General features: G+C 45.2%; 6 protein-coding genes across 6 annotated transcripts; 3 read left to right on the top strand and 3 right to left on the bottom strand.

Moving 5' to 3' along the window:
• Window positions 1–96: 96 nt before the first annotated feature.
• cyn1 (putative cyanate hydratase) lies at window positions 97–758 on the top strand (the record flags this gene model as incomplete). Its single annotated transcript, XM_057076730.1, has 3 exons — window positions 97–117; window positions 183–622; window positions 728–758. 3 exons carry the CDS (start codon window positions 97–99, stop codon window positions 756–758), a joined length of 492 nt encoding a protein of 163 aa, XP_056936235.1.
• A 716-nt stretch (window positions 759–1,474) lies between these two features.
• On the top strand, window positions 1,475–2,521 carry N7462_005006 (uncharacterized protein; the record flags this gene model as incomplete). The annotated part of the gene is made up of 1 exon (XM_057076731.1): window positions 1,475–2,521. The coding sequence occupies one exon, from the start codon at window positions 1,475–1,477 to the stop codon at window positions 2,519–2,521; it is 1,047 nt and encodes a 348-aa protein (XP_056936236.1).
• An 859-nt stretch (window positions 2,522–3,380) lies between these two features.
• N7462_005007 (uncharacterized protein) lies at window positions 3,381–3,805 on the bottom strand (the record flags this gene model as incomplete). The annotated part of the gene is made up of 2 exons (XM_057076732.1): window positions 3,381–3,681; window positions 3,744–3,805. The coding sequence occupies 2 exons, from the start codon at window positions 3,803–3,805 to the stop codon at window positions 3,381–3,383; spliced, it is 363 nt and encodes a 120-aa protein (XP_056936237.1).
• A 7,256-nt stretch (window positions 3,806–11,061) lies between these two features.
• Window positions 11,062–12,792, bottom strand: N7462_005008 (uncharacterized protein; the record flags this gene model as incomplete). The annotated part of the gene is made up of 1 exon (XM_057076733.1): window positions 11,062–12,792. The coding sequence occupies one exon, from the start codon at window positions 12,790–12,792 to the stop codon at window positions 11,062–11,064; it is 1,731 nt and encodes a 576-aa protein (XP_056936238.1).
• Window positions 12,793–14,710: 1,918 nt separating this feature from the next.
• On the top strand, window positions 14,711–15,289 carry N7462_005009 (uncharacterized protein; the record flags this gene model as incomplete). Its single annotated transcript, XM_057076734.1, has 1 exon — window positions 14,711–15,289. The coding sequence occupies one exon, from the start codon at window positions 14,711–14,713 to the stop codon at window positions 15,287–15,289; it is 579 nt and encodes a 192-aa protein (XP_056936239.1).
• Window positions 15,290–17,118: 1,829 nt separating this feature from the next.
• Window positions 17,119–18,060, bottom strand: N7462_005010 (uncharacterized protein; the record flags this gene model as incomplete). Its single annotated transcript, XM_057076735.1, has 3 exons — window positions 17,119–17,163; window positions 17,223–17,405; window positions 17,467–18,060. 3 exons carry the CDS (start codon window positions 18,058–18,060, stop codon window positions 17,119–17,121), a joined length of 822 nt encoding a protein of 273 aa, XP_056936240.1.
• Between the last annotated feature and the right edge of the window lie 974 nt (window positions 18,061–19,034).

Genomic DNA, 19,034 nt, shown 5'->3' on the forward strand with positions numbered 1-19,034 from the left:
GCTGAATGAATCGTACACTGGTTGAAGGCCATCTTCCAATGACTCTTCCAGTCTTTCTCAATCATATATAGCACCGAACAAGCCAGCGTCACCATCATGTCTCTTGCAACTCTTGATGTACTCCCTCTTCCGTCCATCTCCATCTCGATTACGTAGGACTGACAATACCTGAATCTTACCAGGCTTACCAGCACCCCTATCTACCTGCCGCCTCCGATACCCTCTTTCAGGCCAAGTCCACCAAGAAGCTTAGTTTCGAGCAGATTGCCCAGCATATCGGCCGCAACGAAGTCGCGACCGCCGCCATTTTCTATGGTCAGGCCAAGGCCTCACCAGAGGATACCGAGAAGCTGGCCGAACTCCTCGGCATTGACCTAGGGTTACTCACGCAGCAGCTCGATGGCTTCCCTGACCGAGGGAGATCGGTAGAAATGCCGCCCAAGGAACCACTGATCTATCGACTCTATGAGATTGTTCAGAACTATGGATATGCATACAAGGCAGTGCTGAATGAGAAATTCGGGGATGGCATTATGAGTGCCATCTCGTTCTCGACAAAAGTGGAAAAGGAGACAGACGAGGATGGGAATCACTGGGCGGTGATTACACTACGAGGCAAATGGTCAGTATCCCCCATACACCTTACAACTGATGCCCTGAAAAAAGTAGGATTATGTCTTGTTGACGGGGGTGGATATTTATTAGGCTACCCTTTTCGCGGTTCTAGTGGATACAGAATCGGTATCCTCGCAGAATAGTGGGCAGGGTTATGAAACATATATCCGTATTGGCTGTATCGAATTGACCCATCCATATGTGATGAATTGCAGGGGTTAATGATGTACCTGGTTGTTGCTAGAAATCGGCGCTAGTCTGCTTCTTGACACCCATGACAAGAGTTGTTTTCCTATCAAGCACTTTCATCCTCCTTCCCTTTTCTCACCTTGATTTTGTAGCTCATTCTCTTGACCACGCCTTTACCACTTATCTCATCTACTGAGCAACTTGCTTGCTTACCCGTTCAGGCTCAAAAATGTCGGCTTATCACAAATCATCCAAGCTGCCGTGCCTGTTTGAGTCCTGCCCGCGGGTTTTTGACAATGAGGCAGAGATGAAACAGCACATCCAAAACACTCCTGATCATATAATTTGTTGTGGAGAACGTTTTTCAAGTGAGCAGGAGCATTTTATTCACCGGATTCTGAGCGTGGAACATTTCACATGTCCCATCTGCAAGCTTGAGTTCCAAACAGACGGCGGTCTGGCATTTCACATTAAGAAGGTCAGTGCTGTTATTTCCAGTTGAAGAGCTGATATAGGGGCGTTGACATCGATGGCCCCAGCTGGAAACTGTCTTCAATAACATAGTGCCACTCATATAGACCCATCCTCCTACCAATGACGTCGCCTGCAACGGTTGTGGAAACATCTTCTCTTATGCCACCGGTTTGGTGCAACATATCGAGTCTGACCAATGCAAGGAAATCTCCCCCTCGGGTTTCAAAAAGACCTGGCTCGTCGACTAGCTCATCAACTGCAGCCTCTGGTCACTTCGCACGGTAAAGCCAAACTATTCCCTTGGACAAAATCATGGTCAGCCACTAATTATCTGAAAGATGGCAGCCCCAGGCTCAGCCATGAAGCACTAGCTACCCTGGAGAACCAGCTCCGACACATATCCTCTCATCATCAACAGAACTCAACCGTCAAAAGTACCAGCGGCTCTGTAAACCATGGCCCTAGTCCACCTCTGTACATGGCCCAACCCGGTGCTGCCAATGTCCCCCTGGCGCCCAATGATCTCATTACATTCGACGAGGACTGCGTTAAGAATCCCAGATATTTCGTATCCTTCCCACCAAAGAGCCCAGCTTCACTTAAGACAATCTATACAAATAACCAACCGCAGACCGCAGACTGCTTCTGGGATTTCGAATCTCGCCGCTACGTCTGCCCATGCAGCTTCAGCACCACAAACTGGCACAACTTCGAGACTCACATCTCGGGACACCCACACCAAAGCGCGCTCCAAGAAGGGAGCATTTCATCAAAGCGCCAGAAGCCCCAGTGCGTCGATAAATTACCCTTGCAATCTCCTCACGCTCTACCACTACCTTTCAATTCCAAGATGCCTTCTTCCCATGCTATACCAAGCCCATCATTCCCCGTCATGTGCTCTCTAACCAGATTCAGGTGCAAATTTTGCCTCAAGACCTTCTTCTCCTACGCCGCTCTCGTCGGACACCTCGAATTGGGTCCCACTCGGTGCGCCAAGAAGCAGCCCAGCGCTGTAGCCGCCGCTATTACTCAGATCACGGCTGGGGTCCGCCGCGCCCCTGGCCAGGTGCCCCTTGGCCCGGGTGATCTTCCGAGCCCGGCGTCAGTCCAGGCCCACGCGCAGGCCATGGTAGATCAGTGGAAGTGGCGCGATATGTCGCAGGTGGCCGGGGCAGAGGAAGAGGAGAAGGAGTTGGACTGGCGGGCGAGAGATCCAAGGCGGGAGAACGCTTCTTTTTGGTAGGAATATGGTTTTCCGTTTGAAGAAAAATGGATAGGTAAAGAAAAGCGGAGAGGTGTAAGGGGAAATGGCCTGGTTTCTTCTAGTATATACTCCAGCTTTTAATCCCTTTTATTTCCTCCCATTTCTTTTCAATCTCCGGATCTTTGCTACCGCGTCTGGTTTAGAAACATCATCACGCTCAGCGTAGGGGCCAGAATTTAACAAGTATACTTGACTAGAGAGCGATGAAGAATGTCAGTAATATAAAATTGGATTGCTTCGCTAGAGGTTATTCTGAAACGTGGTCCCTTTGCGAGTCAAGAGCCATGAAAGGCCGGGGTGCATGAAAGGTTGCAAGAAACGCATAGCATGAGGGATATCTCGTATATGGCAACCAGAACAAATAGAACGCAGGCCAAAGTGAATGAAGAACGTTAAAATTTACTCCTTTTTGTCTCTATAGGAGGCAGAGGCCACCCGCTTATACAGCTAGCACTTGCTACCAGCCCACCGTCACAATGTGCTGAAATAGTACTCTGATTACCAAACTGACCTTGCCTTCTCAATTTTCCTTCATTTTGAATTAATACCCGGAGTCTTTTTTTTCAAGTAAGAGCCCGATGATTTCCTGTTATTTATTTTATTACTAATCAAGTCAATGTGTAATCAACTAATGGGTCTACTTATTCTATACAAGTTCGTTGGCAAATCAATAATACGGCTGCAATTGTAATCGCCCTAGATATGAAAAATAAAGATACTAAACTCTCAATCTTTGATTGAAAAGTTAAAAAAAGAGCTTAATCCCTGCGCACACATTTAGAAAAGAAACAGCGAATTCAAGCCCCAGCTATCACATTGTGTTAGACTTCAAGGTTCCTTATCCATGTTCAATTGAATGCTTCATATCCAGCAGCTTCTTTTCAATCAAACTGAACTCCGTACTTAGGTCGTAATTTTTTCCATCATCATCCTGGTAGGGCTTTAGTATGTCGTTGTTGTTGTCGTTGTCGTCAGCTAATTTATAAAACCTAGCAAGCTTACCAATGCCCACCACGCCGAACATGGGGAGCAACAGGCTGCCCTGTTTGTTGTGGGTCCGGACCATAAATCGAGCTAGCTGGTTTTTGGCGCTTTCCCAAGAGCTTTCGGCGGGCACACCCGTTTGGCTTCGAGAAGGCCTTTTATTCTCGATAATTATGGCCTTGCATCGCTGGCCATTTCGAATAATTGTAAGACTTACGTTCGCCCTGCTTTGAGATGTTGGGTTTGAATAATCTTCTCGCTGATGTAGATAACCTTCATGCCAGGGAAAGAGTATGGTCATGAGCCGCAGCCATAGATGGTCGATGGTAGCCTCACGACAGAGTGATTGACTATTTCGTGCAAATATGATTGCACTCCGCTATCTGTAGCGGCAGACTACAAGAAATCTTAGTTTTGGAGCGAAGAAATTATTACGAGGACTCACTGCCATGATGGTATTTCGGATGTGAATGATGGTTGTTATTGTGGAAGGTATCGAGGCAAGAGATATTCGCGAAAACATAATATGTTATGATGATATTGTCAGACTTTGATTTTCGATATATCTGATCAGGAAGGGGGTCAAAATCGAGGAGGGTGTCAAGCTCGAGGAAGGAGTGTCAAGCTCGAGGAAGGAGTGTCAAGCTCGAGGAAGAAGTGTCAAGCTCGAGGAAGGAGTGCCAAAGTCGAATGTGTTAGAGTTGATAAGAATACATTCGAGGATTTTAGATTAGAAGATACGGATGTGGACAGTATTATTTAATGGTTTTATTCTCGAGATATATAACCTAATATTCAAGATTTAGAGGTAGATCGAGCTATTGGTGGTCAAGATATCTGAGTCAAGGCGGATAATAGAGCCGAGGATATTAGGTTCGAGGGTATGGATGTAGACAGTGTTAATATCGAAGGTAATAATCTTTAATGACTCGATATTTGAGATATAAAAGTGGGGAGTATTAGTGTGCATAGAAGATACTAATATGGATACTCGAGCTTTTGATGCTCAAGATATTTGAGTGGAGGAGGATGTTAGAATCGAGGATGCTGATAATGTTGATAGTGTTGATGTCAAACGTGATTGAAATCATGTTTGAAGATCCGATATTTATAATGTTGATATTCAAGATACAGATGTCTATGTTAAGATATAGAGTCCCTCCACCCCTAGCGTAGTCTTTGACAGTCGCTATCCAAATGATTTGACCTGACCTAGATGCAATATCGTCGAATCTTTAGAAGCGAAAAATCGATAGAGCGCTAGTGTATGCAATAAAATACAGGATTTGCTCACTCCTCTGTTTCACTTATGTAGGAAATCTTCTCGGACGAGCTCGATTATAGGAATTCGATCAATTTAATCAAAACTTAGATGTTAAATAAGTATCTCGGTCTTACTGAGTAATATACCCTTCTCTTTGATACCTCAGTCTATCTATTTCTATTCTGAGTATATATGAGAAGTATAGCAATGTGATAACACAGCCTATTTTCTTTCTTTTTCTTCGGAGAAAAACACACTCAGAGGTAGGATAAAAGGAATCTTGTAAACGGCAATCGAGCCTATGGTCAAAATCCCGAGAAACTTCACCTGGCCCTTCGTAAAAGAATGACTCTGACTAGCAATTCAAAACAAAGGAAATTTAGGAAAGATAAAGTCCCACAGCTTTCAGTAGCCAGTAGCTTCAAACACAGAGCTAGCAAATAGTGCATTGACCGAAAGAACTGCACCATTATGTTACTGATTATCACGGTAATAATGGCCTAGGGAGCTGAGCCTAGTGCAAGAGCTATCACCTTATAATCCTGTCCAATATTAGCACCATTTGGTGATGATGATGATGATGATGATGTAAAAAATCGTTATATTATTTGCAGATGTTACTCACCCAAAAGTCTCCCGAAAAGGACACAATACCCGATCTTGTATTCAGTCGAGTCACATGTGACTTGGATTTGTTGAATTTCTCTTTGCCTACCCATTTGTAGTGTATGGTATCAGACTTTGTTGTAACTGCCCGTATAGCACGTATAGTTGGAATAATAAAATCATTATCTCTTCCCACCCGGAAATCAAAACCCGTCAACGTTCCGCCACAAAGATCAACCATGGCCTTTTTCCCTGGTATTTGATAGCCGAAGGATGTTACGTGCTCACCGGATTCATGAATAAAATCAATTCCCGTTATGAATGTGTCAATTCTTTCAGTAAAGACAGAAACAGCAATTTTTATAACTGGATGAGCCAGAGAAATTGTGTGAGATCGCTGAATATGCCTTTGATGCTGGCATACAGAACAGCGAGGCTCTCTAGACGCAGAGACATCTTGCAAGTGCTTTAAATGCATCGGGACGCTGTCGTGGCTTGCCTTTGTCTCGGTAGTCATTGTCCAGCGTAAATTCTGGGGTCGTATATTTTCATCTGGTAGAACAAGGCCCGATGCTTCTGTAATCAGAACGATGCCCCTGATCCGCTCATTTCTGAGCCACTGTCTCCTAAAATCTCTCGCCGTATGATTCCTTTTCACTATGTTATGAGTGCAGCGATAAATTAGTCTCCAATCTTTGCAACCCATCTCTGTCAAGAAACTCAGGAAACCTCGTTCGCCAAGTACATCAAATCTCGTTTTCCAGAACTGCTGGCTTTCAAATAGAAGTGCCATAGCTTTTGATGAAAGCCTAAGACTGAGAAAATCGACAGTAGGGAGATATTGAGAAATTTCAATTCGGATCTCGGGCGAAAGCAACAGGAATGGATCGAAACCAGATGCTGTGCAATTCGTAATGTTGACTTTGAGCGCTGTAGGGTTCGGTAAAGCATTTCGGGCCGTGCGTATTTGAAGATCTCGCCTGAGGCCATCGTATCCTGGTCCTTTGCCTGCTGGAAGATCGTAACGGCCCATTGCTTGATCCCCGAAGTCAGCAACCTATGATTATGATGTAGTAATTCTCTATAAAATAAACATACTGGAGTGAAACTCTGAGCCCATGACATACCACCATCTGTCTTTCATGATATTGAGGTTTGGTGTTTGGTCAAAATGTTTCATCAAAGCTTTCCAACAAAGATCATGAGCGAACCACGTAGACCCCATAGTTCCTGTAGCTTGATCAAAATTCGACAGATCATATGAGCTGGAAACTTGATCAAAATATACCGGCGTTCTGAACCTATGGAAGGTTTCAACTAAGTTGAAGATTTATGTTAGTTCCGCATTTCAAAATATTTAGTTTCTCAGGTTCAACAACAAAACTGACAGTATCGTAAGCTTTTTTTTGGATCCTGGTAGTGGCAAAGTACACAACGAGTTGTAATCCACGGGCCCATATTTAAAGTTGACCTGTTGCTGGACAGTCTGTAATTGATGCTCTTATATCTCTCGGACTCTATTTCTGCAGGAAGGAGAAAATTTCAAACTGTACTTGCATTCACAGTAGCATGGAACCAATGAGCTTATATAAGTTATTCTCAAATTTGAATCTACTAGTCATGGCTACATCATCCAGTCAAAGTTCAGGTCAAAATGCAAGTCGAGATTCTAGTGCCAGTCCTAGTCGAAGTCCAGTCGAAGTCCAAAATCTAAAAGTGGTCTCAACTAATTATTTTGAAGTATTGTATTTAGGAGGTATTTTAGAAGGGAAATATTCAGTTACCTCTAACATATTTATATCGCTGTGATATCAAAGACACAGCAAAAGTATTTGCGCTTGCCTAGCCCCATATCTTACCGCCAGACTCACCGCCTAAAAAAAACCGCAGTAGGAAACACGCTAATTTCCAATGTAAGCATGGAGTGTATGTTGTCAATATAGTAGGATGCGGTATCGGCTAGGAAAGCTAGGATCCAATGGAACGAGATGCTCAATATAGTGATGTATTGGGTGACTGAACTATCTAAATGTGTGGGCGGGGGAATGTTGAATATCCCCTACCTGGCTGTCTAGCGTGTTACGGCGCTGGGTTCCGAGTATACCCGGGAAACCATACAAAACACGTAGCAAATCGAGTATCCCTGTAATATCCTGACTCGCATGGAGATATGTGGGTCTCGCCCGTATTATGCAGTCTTCCTTCTTGACATGTGTCAAGCCGATATAAACAGGGTTTCAGTTTACATATACTAGACCTCTTAGGTGTCATGATGAGCTGCGTCCTCCGTAAACATGTTGATCATGTAAAGCCCCTATTTTCTCACCTTTCCTACTAGATAGTGATGGGATGGAAGACTGCACAATACGGCTAAGACTCACATACAGTGACACAGCAAAAGTATTTGCGCTTCCTTAGCCCCACACCCCTACCGCCTTAACCACCGCCTACTAAAAACGCGCAGTAGGAAACACGCTAGGATTCAACACGCGCATACACATGCTATGTTTCCCCTATTTTATTTCCTACTACTACTACTACTACTACTACTACTACTACTACTACTACTACTACTACTACTACTACTACTACTACTACTACTACCACTACTATGGCGCGATCAACCGAGCTTACACCTACTATTCGGGAGCGTATCTGCGAATTGCATGCTATTGGATGGGGCCCTACCCATATTCGAAAGACACGATATCCTTGGATACCACTTTCTACTATTCGCTATACAATAAAGAAGGAGACAGAGCGCCGGTCTGGTGTATCTAAGCCACGCTCTGGTCGCCCTAAAAAGCTTACAGAAACGGATAGTCAACGTATCCTTACTACTATTGTTGAGAACCCAAAAGTTACACAAAAAGATCTTCTTGCATCAGTATCTAATAAGGTTAAATATGACTCTATTAGACGGCTTCTAAACGCTCATAATATGCGAAAATAGCGATGCAGCTGGCGTCCCTATCTTACCGAGGAACACGCTCAAAAACGACTCCGCTGGGCACTTACATATCAACACTTTACACCAGAGGATTAGGGCCGTGTTTTCTGGTCCGACGAATGCACAGTTGAACGAGGAATTGGAATGCAACGAGAGTGGACTTTTACACGTCCAAAGGATCAACCAAGAGAGGGTCAATGCCAGGGTTTACCGCATCGTGGAAAGCAAGTTAAGCAGATGTTTTGGGCTGCATTTTCAGGTGCAGAACGAAAGACTGGCTTAATTCCACTATTCGGAGATCCTAACTCTCAACGTGGCGGCGTTAATCGCTTTGTTATCGAGCAGTTATATCGCCGTATCCTACCAACATTACTTATATACGAAGATTCAATATTCCAGCATGATAATGCTCCTACACATACAGCAGTTGTTGTACGAGAAGCCTTAGCAGAACTAGGGATTCAGGTTATGGATTGGCCTCCTCACTCGCCAGATTTAAATCCAATTGAAAATCTTTGGGCGTTACTAAAGAAGGAAATCTATAAGATTCGACCTGATCTAATACATATGCCAAATAATGATACAACTAAGGCTATTCTAGTGGAAACAGCGCAGCAGGCGTGGGAAGCATTAGATATTCAGCATCTTAGGCATCTCGCAGAGACTATGCCAAATAGGGTTGCAGCGATTTTAGAGAGCCAAGGGTGGTATACACCCTACTAGATAGCTACTATATAGTAGTAGTAGTGTTGAATGGAAATTGGAAGTTTTTGGCTGGCAGAATATTATGTAATATAGGGGGTGTGGGGCTAAGGAAGCGCAAATACTTTTGCTGTGTCACTGTATCCCTGTGTACGTCAGATTGTTACAGGAATACTCGATTTACTGCATATCTTGTATGATATCCTGGATAGACTCGGAATACAGCGCCATAACGCGCTAGGCAGCGAGGCAGGGGATATTCAACATCCCCCGCCCATACACTTAGATAATCAGTCATAAAAGATATCATCACATTGAGCATCTCATTCCATTGGATCCCAGCTTTCCTAGCCGATACCGTATCCTACTTTATTGACAGATAGTAGTGGTGATGCTGAACAGGAAATAGAAGTTTTTGACTAGCAGAATGTTATGGGATGTGGGGCCACAAGAGCGCAAATACTTTTGTTGCGTCACTGTCAGTTATTCTAAGTACCTTATTTCTAGCAGAATCCTTAATCGCCCTTTAGGGTCTAGGTGATTAGCTGTAGTGCGCCTATATTTAGCACCCCGGAGGCATGGTCCGTAACAATCACTACTACCAGGTCCTAAGAAGAATCAAGATACAGCATTTGAAAGAGCAGTGGAAGCGCGCTAGGAAGGTAAAATCTTCTTGATAAACACTACTGGGATGCGTTAATAGATAGGGAAAAAAGCAAAAATTATGCATTAGTGTATGGCTATATGTTTGGGCGTAGCACACCCATAACACGGAAAGCGGCGTGGGTGGGCGGAGACACTGCTAGCTCGACTCTCGTGTAACATTTGTTTTTCTTTCAGATAATATCACGCATCCACTGGTAAATCCATTTAATGCATGATATTTCCATGGGCGATATACTAGCAGTGTCTCCGCCCACCACCGCTTCCGCGTTGCAGGTGTGCCACGCACAGATTCAACATTTTTCCTACTCCTCTATTTTCTGCTTCTCTGTCCAATATCACTATCTAAATATGCATAAAATCGATGAATCTCGTATAGCTGAGGCCTGTCTAGCAGCATCACGCGTGGAGAAGCCAAATATTGCGCGTTTGGCGCGCGGATTTGGTGTTAATCGATACACTCTATAATCGAATCAAAAAAGGGAGCAGGGCCTTATATAGCTAAACTTAATGCTAAACACGCTCTTGAAGCTTACTCAGAAGAAGCTTTAATTCGCTAGATTCAATATATAAACGACTGCTATATATCTATCACTCCTACTATATCTGGGTCCTAGGCTGTCAATGCGTAAGCGTAAAGTTTCTACCTACGTATTCCCTTCTCCAGACTCGCTATTCATTAAATGTAACGATTCTTCTTCCAAGTCTTGCGCTTGTGTGACGTATTGCTTTTCTCTCCTTGCTCCTTTCTCCAGACCCGCTATTCAATAACGGTCGAGATATGATGAAGATATGGGGGCGGCTATTATTCAGATCCTTAGAATGTTTCTGCCAACAATATTATCACGAACCCTATTCTCACGAATCCTATTCCTAGTTAAAAGTCCCTACATAGGCATTTATAGACGTCCCAAAAAATCCTTAGATCGTAGTTCTATTCATCTACCTCATGGGCGGCCACTACTTGATCTATGTGTGCCAAAATCGTTAGTCTATTCTGTCCATCTCTCCAATTTTCGGTTCTTAGATCACTACGTTCTCGTTTATTATTGTCGGGATACTGGGTTGTGTTCATCAAGTCTCGGTCTACGCTCTGAAACAGTCCTAGATTACGCACTTAGCCATCATTCCTAGTCTTTTATACCGGATGACTTTTCTCAGGCCTGGCTTTGAATCGTCATTCGAATAAAAGCTACGCAGAGTGTCACAAGTGCTATACTACAACTGGATTGTTAAAGCATATAAATTTATCCATGACAGACTCGATTTGATTGTTGAAAAGAGGCGGCGAACCCCAGAAAGGACACAAAGACACAAATAAATTGAAAATCAAAGAGATAGAAACCCAACTCAGTAGTACAATGGCAAATATGTCTCTAGGATCCATCTCGGGCTGTGACTCATGAGAATCTTTCCGTCATTGTCCAAATCGATACATTTCCTCTGAATCAATATAGGAAGCCAGTCTGAAAACAAAATATGGGATGTGAGAGCTCTGTGATCGGTCAGATCGCTCCAATAATGCATGAGTCCCGGATATATATGATCCTTTCCTCCGAAGAATTCTGCATAAGCACCGGGGTAAGGTGGAAACCCTTCGTCTCGCCGATCAGCTTTTCTAAAGTCGACCGGTTGCAGGTATGTATCCCAGTTTTTATATTTTTCCGCCGTAACAGTGCCGATCCGAATGCGCGAGTGAAGTATTGTATGTGCAGGGCGGCGAAAGCCAACAGGTCTTTGACACCATTTGACTTTACGTGATTGCATTGGGACGATTGCACAAACTCCCGGCTCATAGCAGTCAGGGATATGTAAGACGTTAAAAAGGGTGCCGCTCCCTTCCTCTGGCATGTCTTCTACAAACAACAGTAATTCAGCCCGCCCAGTATCTCCCAGTCGAAGTCGAATTATATAGACCCTGAATCCCCTCTTACTCGCTTGCTTTGGCTCGGAGCCCTTGGGCGCAATTTCATACTTATTCTCCAGTTCTGAGATCGGAAGGGGGATATCTCGTCGCTGGCGGGCTAATCTCTCTCCGATAGTTCCATGTCGACTGATTGCTTCAACTTCACGCAGGAACTTTGAGTACTCCCCAGCATCATTCTCATTCGCGCTTTGGCTTTGCCCCTGACTTTCGTCCTGTGAACCCGTCGAGAAATCCCAATTGGGTGGAACTTGGTCTTTGGAAAGGCCATAAACCTGCCCGTCTACACCGATCATCCGGGACACCGCGACTTGGTGTGTTGCAGAGATCTGCGCGTCTCCGCGTTCAGGAACTAGTGCCGTGGAGGAATTGGAAGTTGATTGTGATGGCGTTTTCACCTGCACGATGGCGCGTGAGGCATCCTCGATGATATTCACCTCAGGTGTGCTAAAATGAACAGCGAGGTTCTGGCAGTCCGCTAGAAACTTTTGATATTGCGGGTTTTTTCCATTACTTGTAGCCCCAGTGGAAGGGTGCTTTTGTACCTTCTGGATCAGTTGGCCTGGGATCACGATGCCGTAACCTCCCATCAAGATCATCTTCATTTTGGTGCTGGGAAATTTCAGCGTCTGATATATGATCCCCAAGTTTGAAGATCTGGTGGAAACATCTGGATCGGAAGCGCTCATGGATGAGGGTCTCCCTCCGAGCATGACAAGTTCAGAGTTGGTAGGCGGGTTGACTTCAGTTTGGGATTGCTGTGCCGACGCTGTATGTGCGTGTGTGCTCCTTCTGGATCCGGACATTCCTCGACGAGCATTCGTGCGTGCATCATCACGGCCTGGATCCTTGTGTGAACGTTGTGACTGTTGCGCTCCTTTGTTGATTTTTGGCCAGAGGTAGATTCTGATTGGTGCACTTTTGGGAAGTGCTTTTGGCTTGGGTTTCGCGGCATCTTCGCTGGATGACTTCAACTCATCTGCTTTTTGATTTTTGGCATCTTTGCTGGATGCTTTCTTGTCATCTCCCTTGGAACTTTTCGGCCCAGGTGCTGTTTGTGCAGTAGTCCTTGGTGGGTCCCGAGTTGACACCCCGAGTGACACTTTCGCGCTTCTGCCTCCCAGGTCGAAAAGGTCGCGCGCTTTTGGAGGCGGCATTCTGTCAAGGACACAAGGGCCTTCGAGGAAATCTCCACTCAAGGTAAGAAGGGATCCAGTCGGTGGATTGTGTGCTAGGGTGAGGATGAGCGATTTATGATGAGGAAATGCATGGTGACATCTATATATGTGTTTCTGGCAATTTAAATTCAACGAGTCAGATGGATATGGTCTGAGTATTCTTCGCATTCAACCTCAAGTTTCTATGAATAGTCAGAGCCGTACCCCCAATAGAAGGGACATGAAACGTGGCCCTGGCGCGAGCGAGACTTCGCGCTTCGAAGGATGAAGGCAGGGCATATGAATGGAAACATGGGAAGCTCCACTACCGCCTCCCAGCAACGCTCCGGGCTTGATGTGTCTCGGGGGGAAGGAGGGCAGTGGTTAGTGGGTACTATTACGAAGATGGAGTTCGTAGCGCAGGACTGAGACGGGGCTGGTGAATTGATTCCGTATTTCTTCATTCATTGATGAAGACCCAGAAGAAAGCAATAGAGTCCAAGATTAATTATGCATATAAATAGGATCATTTTATCTCTCCTATGAAACCTCGTTACCTCCAATTGAGCGCGCCCCCAGCTTCCGCTAATACATGTAGGGAAAGAAAAGCGATGTGGGTCAGGCTGGTGTTGGGAAAAGAAAACGCGCTTGGATGCGCGAGACGCCCTTGAAGCCCCGCAGACTATCCTCTTCTCAAATGCTATTTATAGAATAGACGGTGCCAAACCCGCCTATTTAGCAAAGGCCCGACTAGTTATGATGATACAAGGATTGTCTGCGTGGTCTAATTATTACTAGTTGTCGTAGTACTGTAGGCATCGCTTGTTCTTGACTATGTCATCCTTATGAAAACAGAATCATATGACAATTAGTAAGCTAGAAATAAATAAAAATCTTACGGGGGGTTTAGGACGGAATCTATTACAGACTTCCACGCATATGGCTGGCGTGGAGGGCCTCGACTACATCAGCCCTGTCCGCGGGGCCTTGGAATTCCCTTCTTTGGTTCATGGTACAGATCGAGTACAGCATAGAGCATGCAGCTTGCGGGATACAGAACGGTGTTGTCCCGACTGTAGTTCCGCCGTAATATACGAGCGAGCAAATTCTGGGAATTCAAATAGGAAAAGTAGGGGCTCCTAATCCCCCATCGATCGATTAAACAGCCCTCAATATCATTATGGGTCGCATAATATTCATCATTCGAAACGACGTTAATCAATTTGTCAGTAAAAGAAAGCTGGGAGACGTTGGGTCCGCAGGGCGCTATACATCCTAAGAGCCCCGTTAACCCCTTAAGCGCTAGCCTTCGGTCAAGCTTCGTCATTCGCAAATCCCGCGATGCTGGACTCACTACGCCAACCCCCTGCTTCCTGATCTCTCCGATATTCTCCAATCACTGCCGTCTAAGGTAGTCCCTAAGAAATCGCCAGTCCATGGCGGCACAAGGTCCATAAAGTGAAGAATGTCATTCTCGTCAATATCAAAAAAGCCTAGTATGGAGTAAACCCGGCGAAGTGAGGCGGTGCGACAGCAATGTGGGCGAGAGTCGGTAGAACAAGAAGTTGAAGTGGCGCAAATGGGGGGACTCTCTATTCAAGCGAGCAAATTGAATCGTTTCTACGAGAGAGAATGCTCTTCTCTCCTTCTCTCCTCTCCTAACGAAGTAGTGGATATCACTGATACAAGGAATGATCAATATCACATGACCTGCGCGGGTGGTCGGTCTCGCACGCCGCAAATTTTGGATTCTGCCGAGATTCGACCACTCTCGAGCCACTTGCACCAGAGCAAAAAGACATGAGCACATGGATTAGTGCATTCAAATCCTCGGCCATTGAAAATCATTCTTCTATATCCCATAATTAAGATTTTTAACAACCAAATCTCCGAATCTCTACCTACGAAACCTCCCAACATGGCCACGCCAGACCAAACCACCGCCATGGAAACTCAAGCCCGCCGAGAAGCCGACTACGAGCGCTTCAAGACCTACACCGCATACACTTTTCTCGTCGCCTCCCCGATCCTTATTGCCCTCCCACCTCGCAAACTGGACCACCTCACGGTCCTGCTCGCCAGCGCCTTCGCCATCTCCGCCAACCACATAACCCGCGAACAGACTGGTCGCAGCATCGTCGATCGGCTTGAGGCCCGCATCGCCCGCCCCAATATCATGCGCGAGCTGCCCAGCGAGCGCGCCGAGGAAATTCAGCGACGGTTGCGGGCAGCGCGCGATGCGCAGATTCGTGATGCCCAAGCGAGTGCGTCTGGGCGGGTCAGCGAGGAGGTGGAAAAGCTCCGGGCGCGGCAAGTGCAGGAGCAGGGCGTGGCGCAGCGTGTGTGGATGGGCGGGGAGAAGGATGGGTGGATGGAGGAGCGCTTGAAGAAGGAGCAGGAGGCGCTGGATGAGGGCAAGGGGTATGGTGATCTGATCTATGAGCATATCTGGGAGGTGTGGAATTGGGGCAAGAAGCAGGAAGAGGATGAGGACTGATTGAGGGGCATTGATATTTGCATTGCTATGCTCCATCTTTGCCTCGACGCGGTCTCACAGATCTACGCTAATCGCATTTATGTTCGGTAAATGCCGAAGATCTGATATCAGATTGCCTCGAGACCTGTCATCCTTTACTTCAACCATTCTTTTCGACTTCACTGCATATATCCTTGTGTTCGATGATCCGACACTCGCCTTTGTTCTTCCTGGAGCACCATCTCTGTCTTTTTTTGGTTTTCAGTGTTCTCTCATCAGCATTGGGGCCGGCGTTTGGTTAATGTCCTTGTCTCCGCTTCTGTCTTTCTCTGTCTCACTATATCTTCCTCCACTCTATGGAAACTCCCTCGCCACAAAACCGAGTTGAAACAATGTACAATATCAAAAGTCATTACGGCCACTATGCCTTGTGACTGCCATTTACAAACATCCACCCGTATCATATCTTGTATGCGAAAATCAGATCGATCGATCATTAAACGAGAATTTTCACGCACCGAAACACTCTGTCGACGTCTTAATGGACCAATGTATTCCGGGTGGTCCTCAATAACTTATATTTCGATCCTCTCCGGAGATAACTTAGAGTATAATCATGCACATTATAGCAAATGACAAGACTAAGGATTCTGATAATATGGTCTTCTAGACATGTTTTGAGATTGCAGCTCTCTGGATATAAGTTAAACTACGCTGGAGGGTTCAGAAAGTGATAGTGAACGAGAGCCATGCCACAATAATTTAGTGGGACATATAATTAGTCCTTCAAGGTCGAGCAAAGTCAATCTACACATTTTATCCTTTTCGATCATCGTTGATACAAAATACTATATGAGGCACATTCTGAGAAGTGATGAAAAATAGTCATATTCTCCTTATGATACAGATGACAGGAACAATGCATATTGAAAAAAAAAAAAAAAAAAAGAGAAACGACACCATTTTGAGCACCATGATACAAGAAGGGTACAAATATTAATCTCAGTCACCCAGTAAACTGGTTGTGGCTGGCACGACGAAGCGCAAGAGAACTTCCATAAAGCTATGACGCTCCACAGAAAAGTCCCTACACAGTGATTCGATATGCGTCATATTCAAGCATTCAAGCCAATCTTCGACTTGTTTCAGGGAAGCAGCGCAGATGTAACGAGTGGTGCATGTAATGAAGGTGATACAATGATAACGATGCGAGCTTATTGCCATCAAGAGAAATAAAAAGGTATGTCAACAATCTCAAGCACAGCGCTAGTTGCCGTGAAGCTGGGATAGCCCGCCTGGAGCCATGACTCCCCAGGCAAAACTTTCCAAGCTCAGATTGAGACAGTAAATGTTCTTTATCATATATCGAAATGAAACGAAATGTGCACATGATCAATCACAGGCGCCCGACACATAGAAGAGAAATACAATACATACTAACATGAAACAATGTGTATATCCAGGTGTTGATATATACAGGAGCCCCTCATTTGAGCCGTGGCTGTCGTGTGGATGTGCCACAAGGTTCCGGGGAAAAGTCCTCGCAGCTCCTGGATGATTGTAGCACGTCGAGGTGAAAACCCGGACCAGGTCCCTGTAGTAAATAAATACATGCCATCCCCTCTTACATTCTTGTAATTCTGATCTCCGTCACCTGGTCACTCATGTTTCTTAGCATCCCCAAGTTGGTGAGCCCACGGTGCAATTGACTGTGGAGTTTGCCATTTGACAATACGGTTGTTTTCTTCTTTCATGATTCATCTTGTCATTAGCTGGCTAGATTCAGTTTCAATCCACGACACCGTGGGCTTCAATATAATTTGTGGCTTTCTCAGTGGTAAGGCTGTTTCTCAGATCCAATCGTGGTTCATAGAATATTGATACATAACAGAGGCCTATGACGTATCAGTAAAATTAGAGCTCATCCGGGAAGACGAGAATGGACGGAGCTCACAATTTCTTGCATGCGAAAAGCTCCTTCTGCAATGTTTTGCATCTTCTGTCGTGCTTGCCAGTCCGCATGCAGAGTGGAATTATGCCGGGGACCGTAACCAATGGGTTGCGGATAGGCGTAGCACTGCGGGAAGTAACCTTCCAGAGGAGGCGCGTCAATCATTTCAACGTTATCCAGATAATACTGTTGCGAGCTTTTAGAGACTGTTATCAAAGCGATTGGAATTAGAATTCAGAGCACTTACATCGTCGCCATCTATATCCATATCTTGGAAATCATCATAAGGGAAAGGTTGGGAATATGGGCCTAGATCTTGCTGGGTCTGAATTTGCTGGCCATTCTGGTTGTTCCTCATGTTCTTCTTTTTTCGCTTCTTGTGCTGGTTATCGTTATTCTCGATATTGTTGCCATTTTTGTTCCATTTATGATTGTGATTGTTCCGATTATTGCTCTTGACCCAGTCATTGCTGTTGATCCGAAATCTTTTCTTACTAGGGTTCCGATTATTGTTGTTATCATTCCAGTTATTATCCCTATTTCGAATGTTGATATTCAGATTGTTGTTGTTATTATCAATTTGGCTGTAACTCCGAATATTATTGTTATTTCGAGTGTTATTTTTGTTCCATTTATTTTGGTTGGTGTGCTGGTTGTAGTTCCGATGATTGTTATTATTTTGACCGTTATCGTTGTTCCAGTTATTTTGGTTATTCTGCTTGCTTTGCTTTTTGTTCCAATTATTGTTGCTGTTCTGGCTGAAACCCTGATGATTGTCGTTCTTTTTCCAATCGTTGTTTTGATTTTTATTTTGACGGCTCAGGCTGTTCTGATTGTTCATATTGCCATTTGGGTTTGGTCTTTTGTACCTGTTCTGTTGCGAACCACCATTCGGTCTATTGTTTCGGTGTCCTGGGCCGTTTGTGGGTTGGTTTTTTTGAGGGAAACCGGCCTGTTGATTATTGGCAGGACCATTTTGCCCGCCGAAAGATGCAGTGTGTTTGATTTCTTGAAACATCTTTGCTTGGTAACGAGCAATGTGGGTGAAATTCCACTGCCCAGCACTCGCGAACCTGTTGAACGTCTCGAAACCAGAGGGATCTAACTGCCTTCTCCCAAGAGCCGGATTTCCACTTCAGGGTCTCTTCCACGTTTCTATTTTTGGGATATCAGGAAAAGAAGCAAATGAAAGATTTTGAATCCTTTTTGAGGTTAAAATTGAACAATTTTGTACGCAAGAAATTCCCTCAAGTTAGCAGTCAGAGCCCTACAAGTCCGACCACTTGAAGATGGCGTTGGGACCCTGGCACACTGGTTTGAGCTGTCAAGGTGAGTCGCTGGGTTGTTTCCCTGTGGGTGAAATGCAAGACCGACGGTATGTGGGCAAAGAGTGTGGGTACAGCAAAGAACGACCATATATATTTTCTGAGCAATGTGGATAGTGACAGTGAAGGGTTGGGAGCGAGGCCCGGCCCCTGCAAGCAGAGATGGAAAGAGGAGAAAAGGATTTTTGGAGAGAAGGGAATTTGGGAAAATTTGTAGCCCCTGGGCTCCGATCTTCAAGATTCCTGGGGATAAAATATGTCAGTTTATTGTCAGAGGCGCTGGGTGAGGGCTGATCGGGCATAGGCGTGTCCGAAACTGGGAAGGTATCAATGTCAAAAGCTGGTATGACCGAGGAAACAAGGCCTCAACAGGGCCTGGAAGTCCGATTTGGGACCGGAGAGATGGGGGGATAAAGTTCAGGGACGCTCAAGAGGTAGAAACCCTAATTTGGCATCGGAGAGACGCTTGCATGAAGATCCACCAGATTGC

This window comes from Penicillium macrosclerotiorum, assembly GCF_028827735.1.
Source record: "Penicillium macrosclerotiorum strain IBT 26536 chromosome Unknown utg000003l_segment0_segment0, whole genome shotgun sequence".
NCBI classification, from domain to species: Eukaryota; Fungi; Ascomycota; class Eurotiomycetes; order Eurotiales; family Aspergillaceae; genus Penicillium; species Penicillium macrosclerotiorum.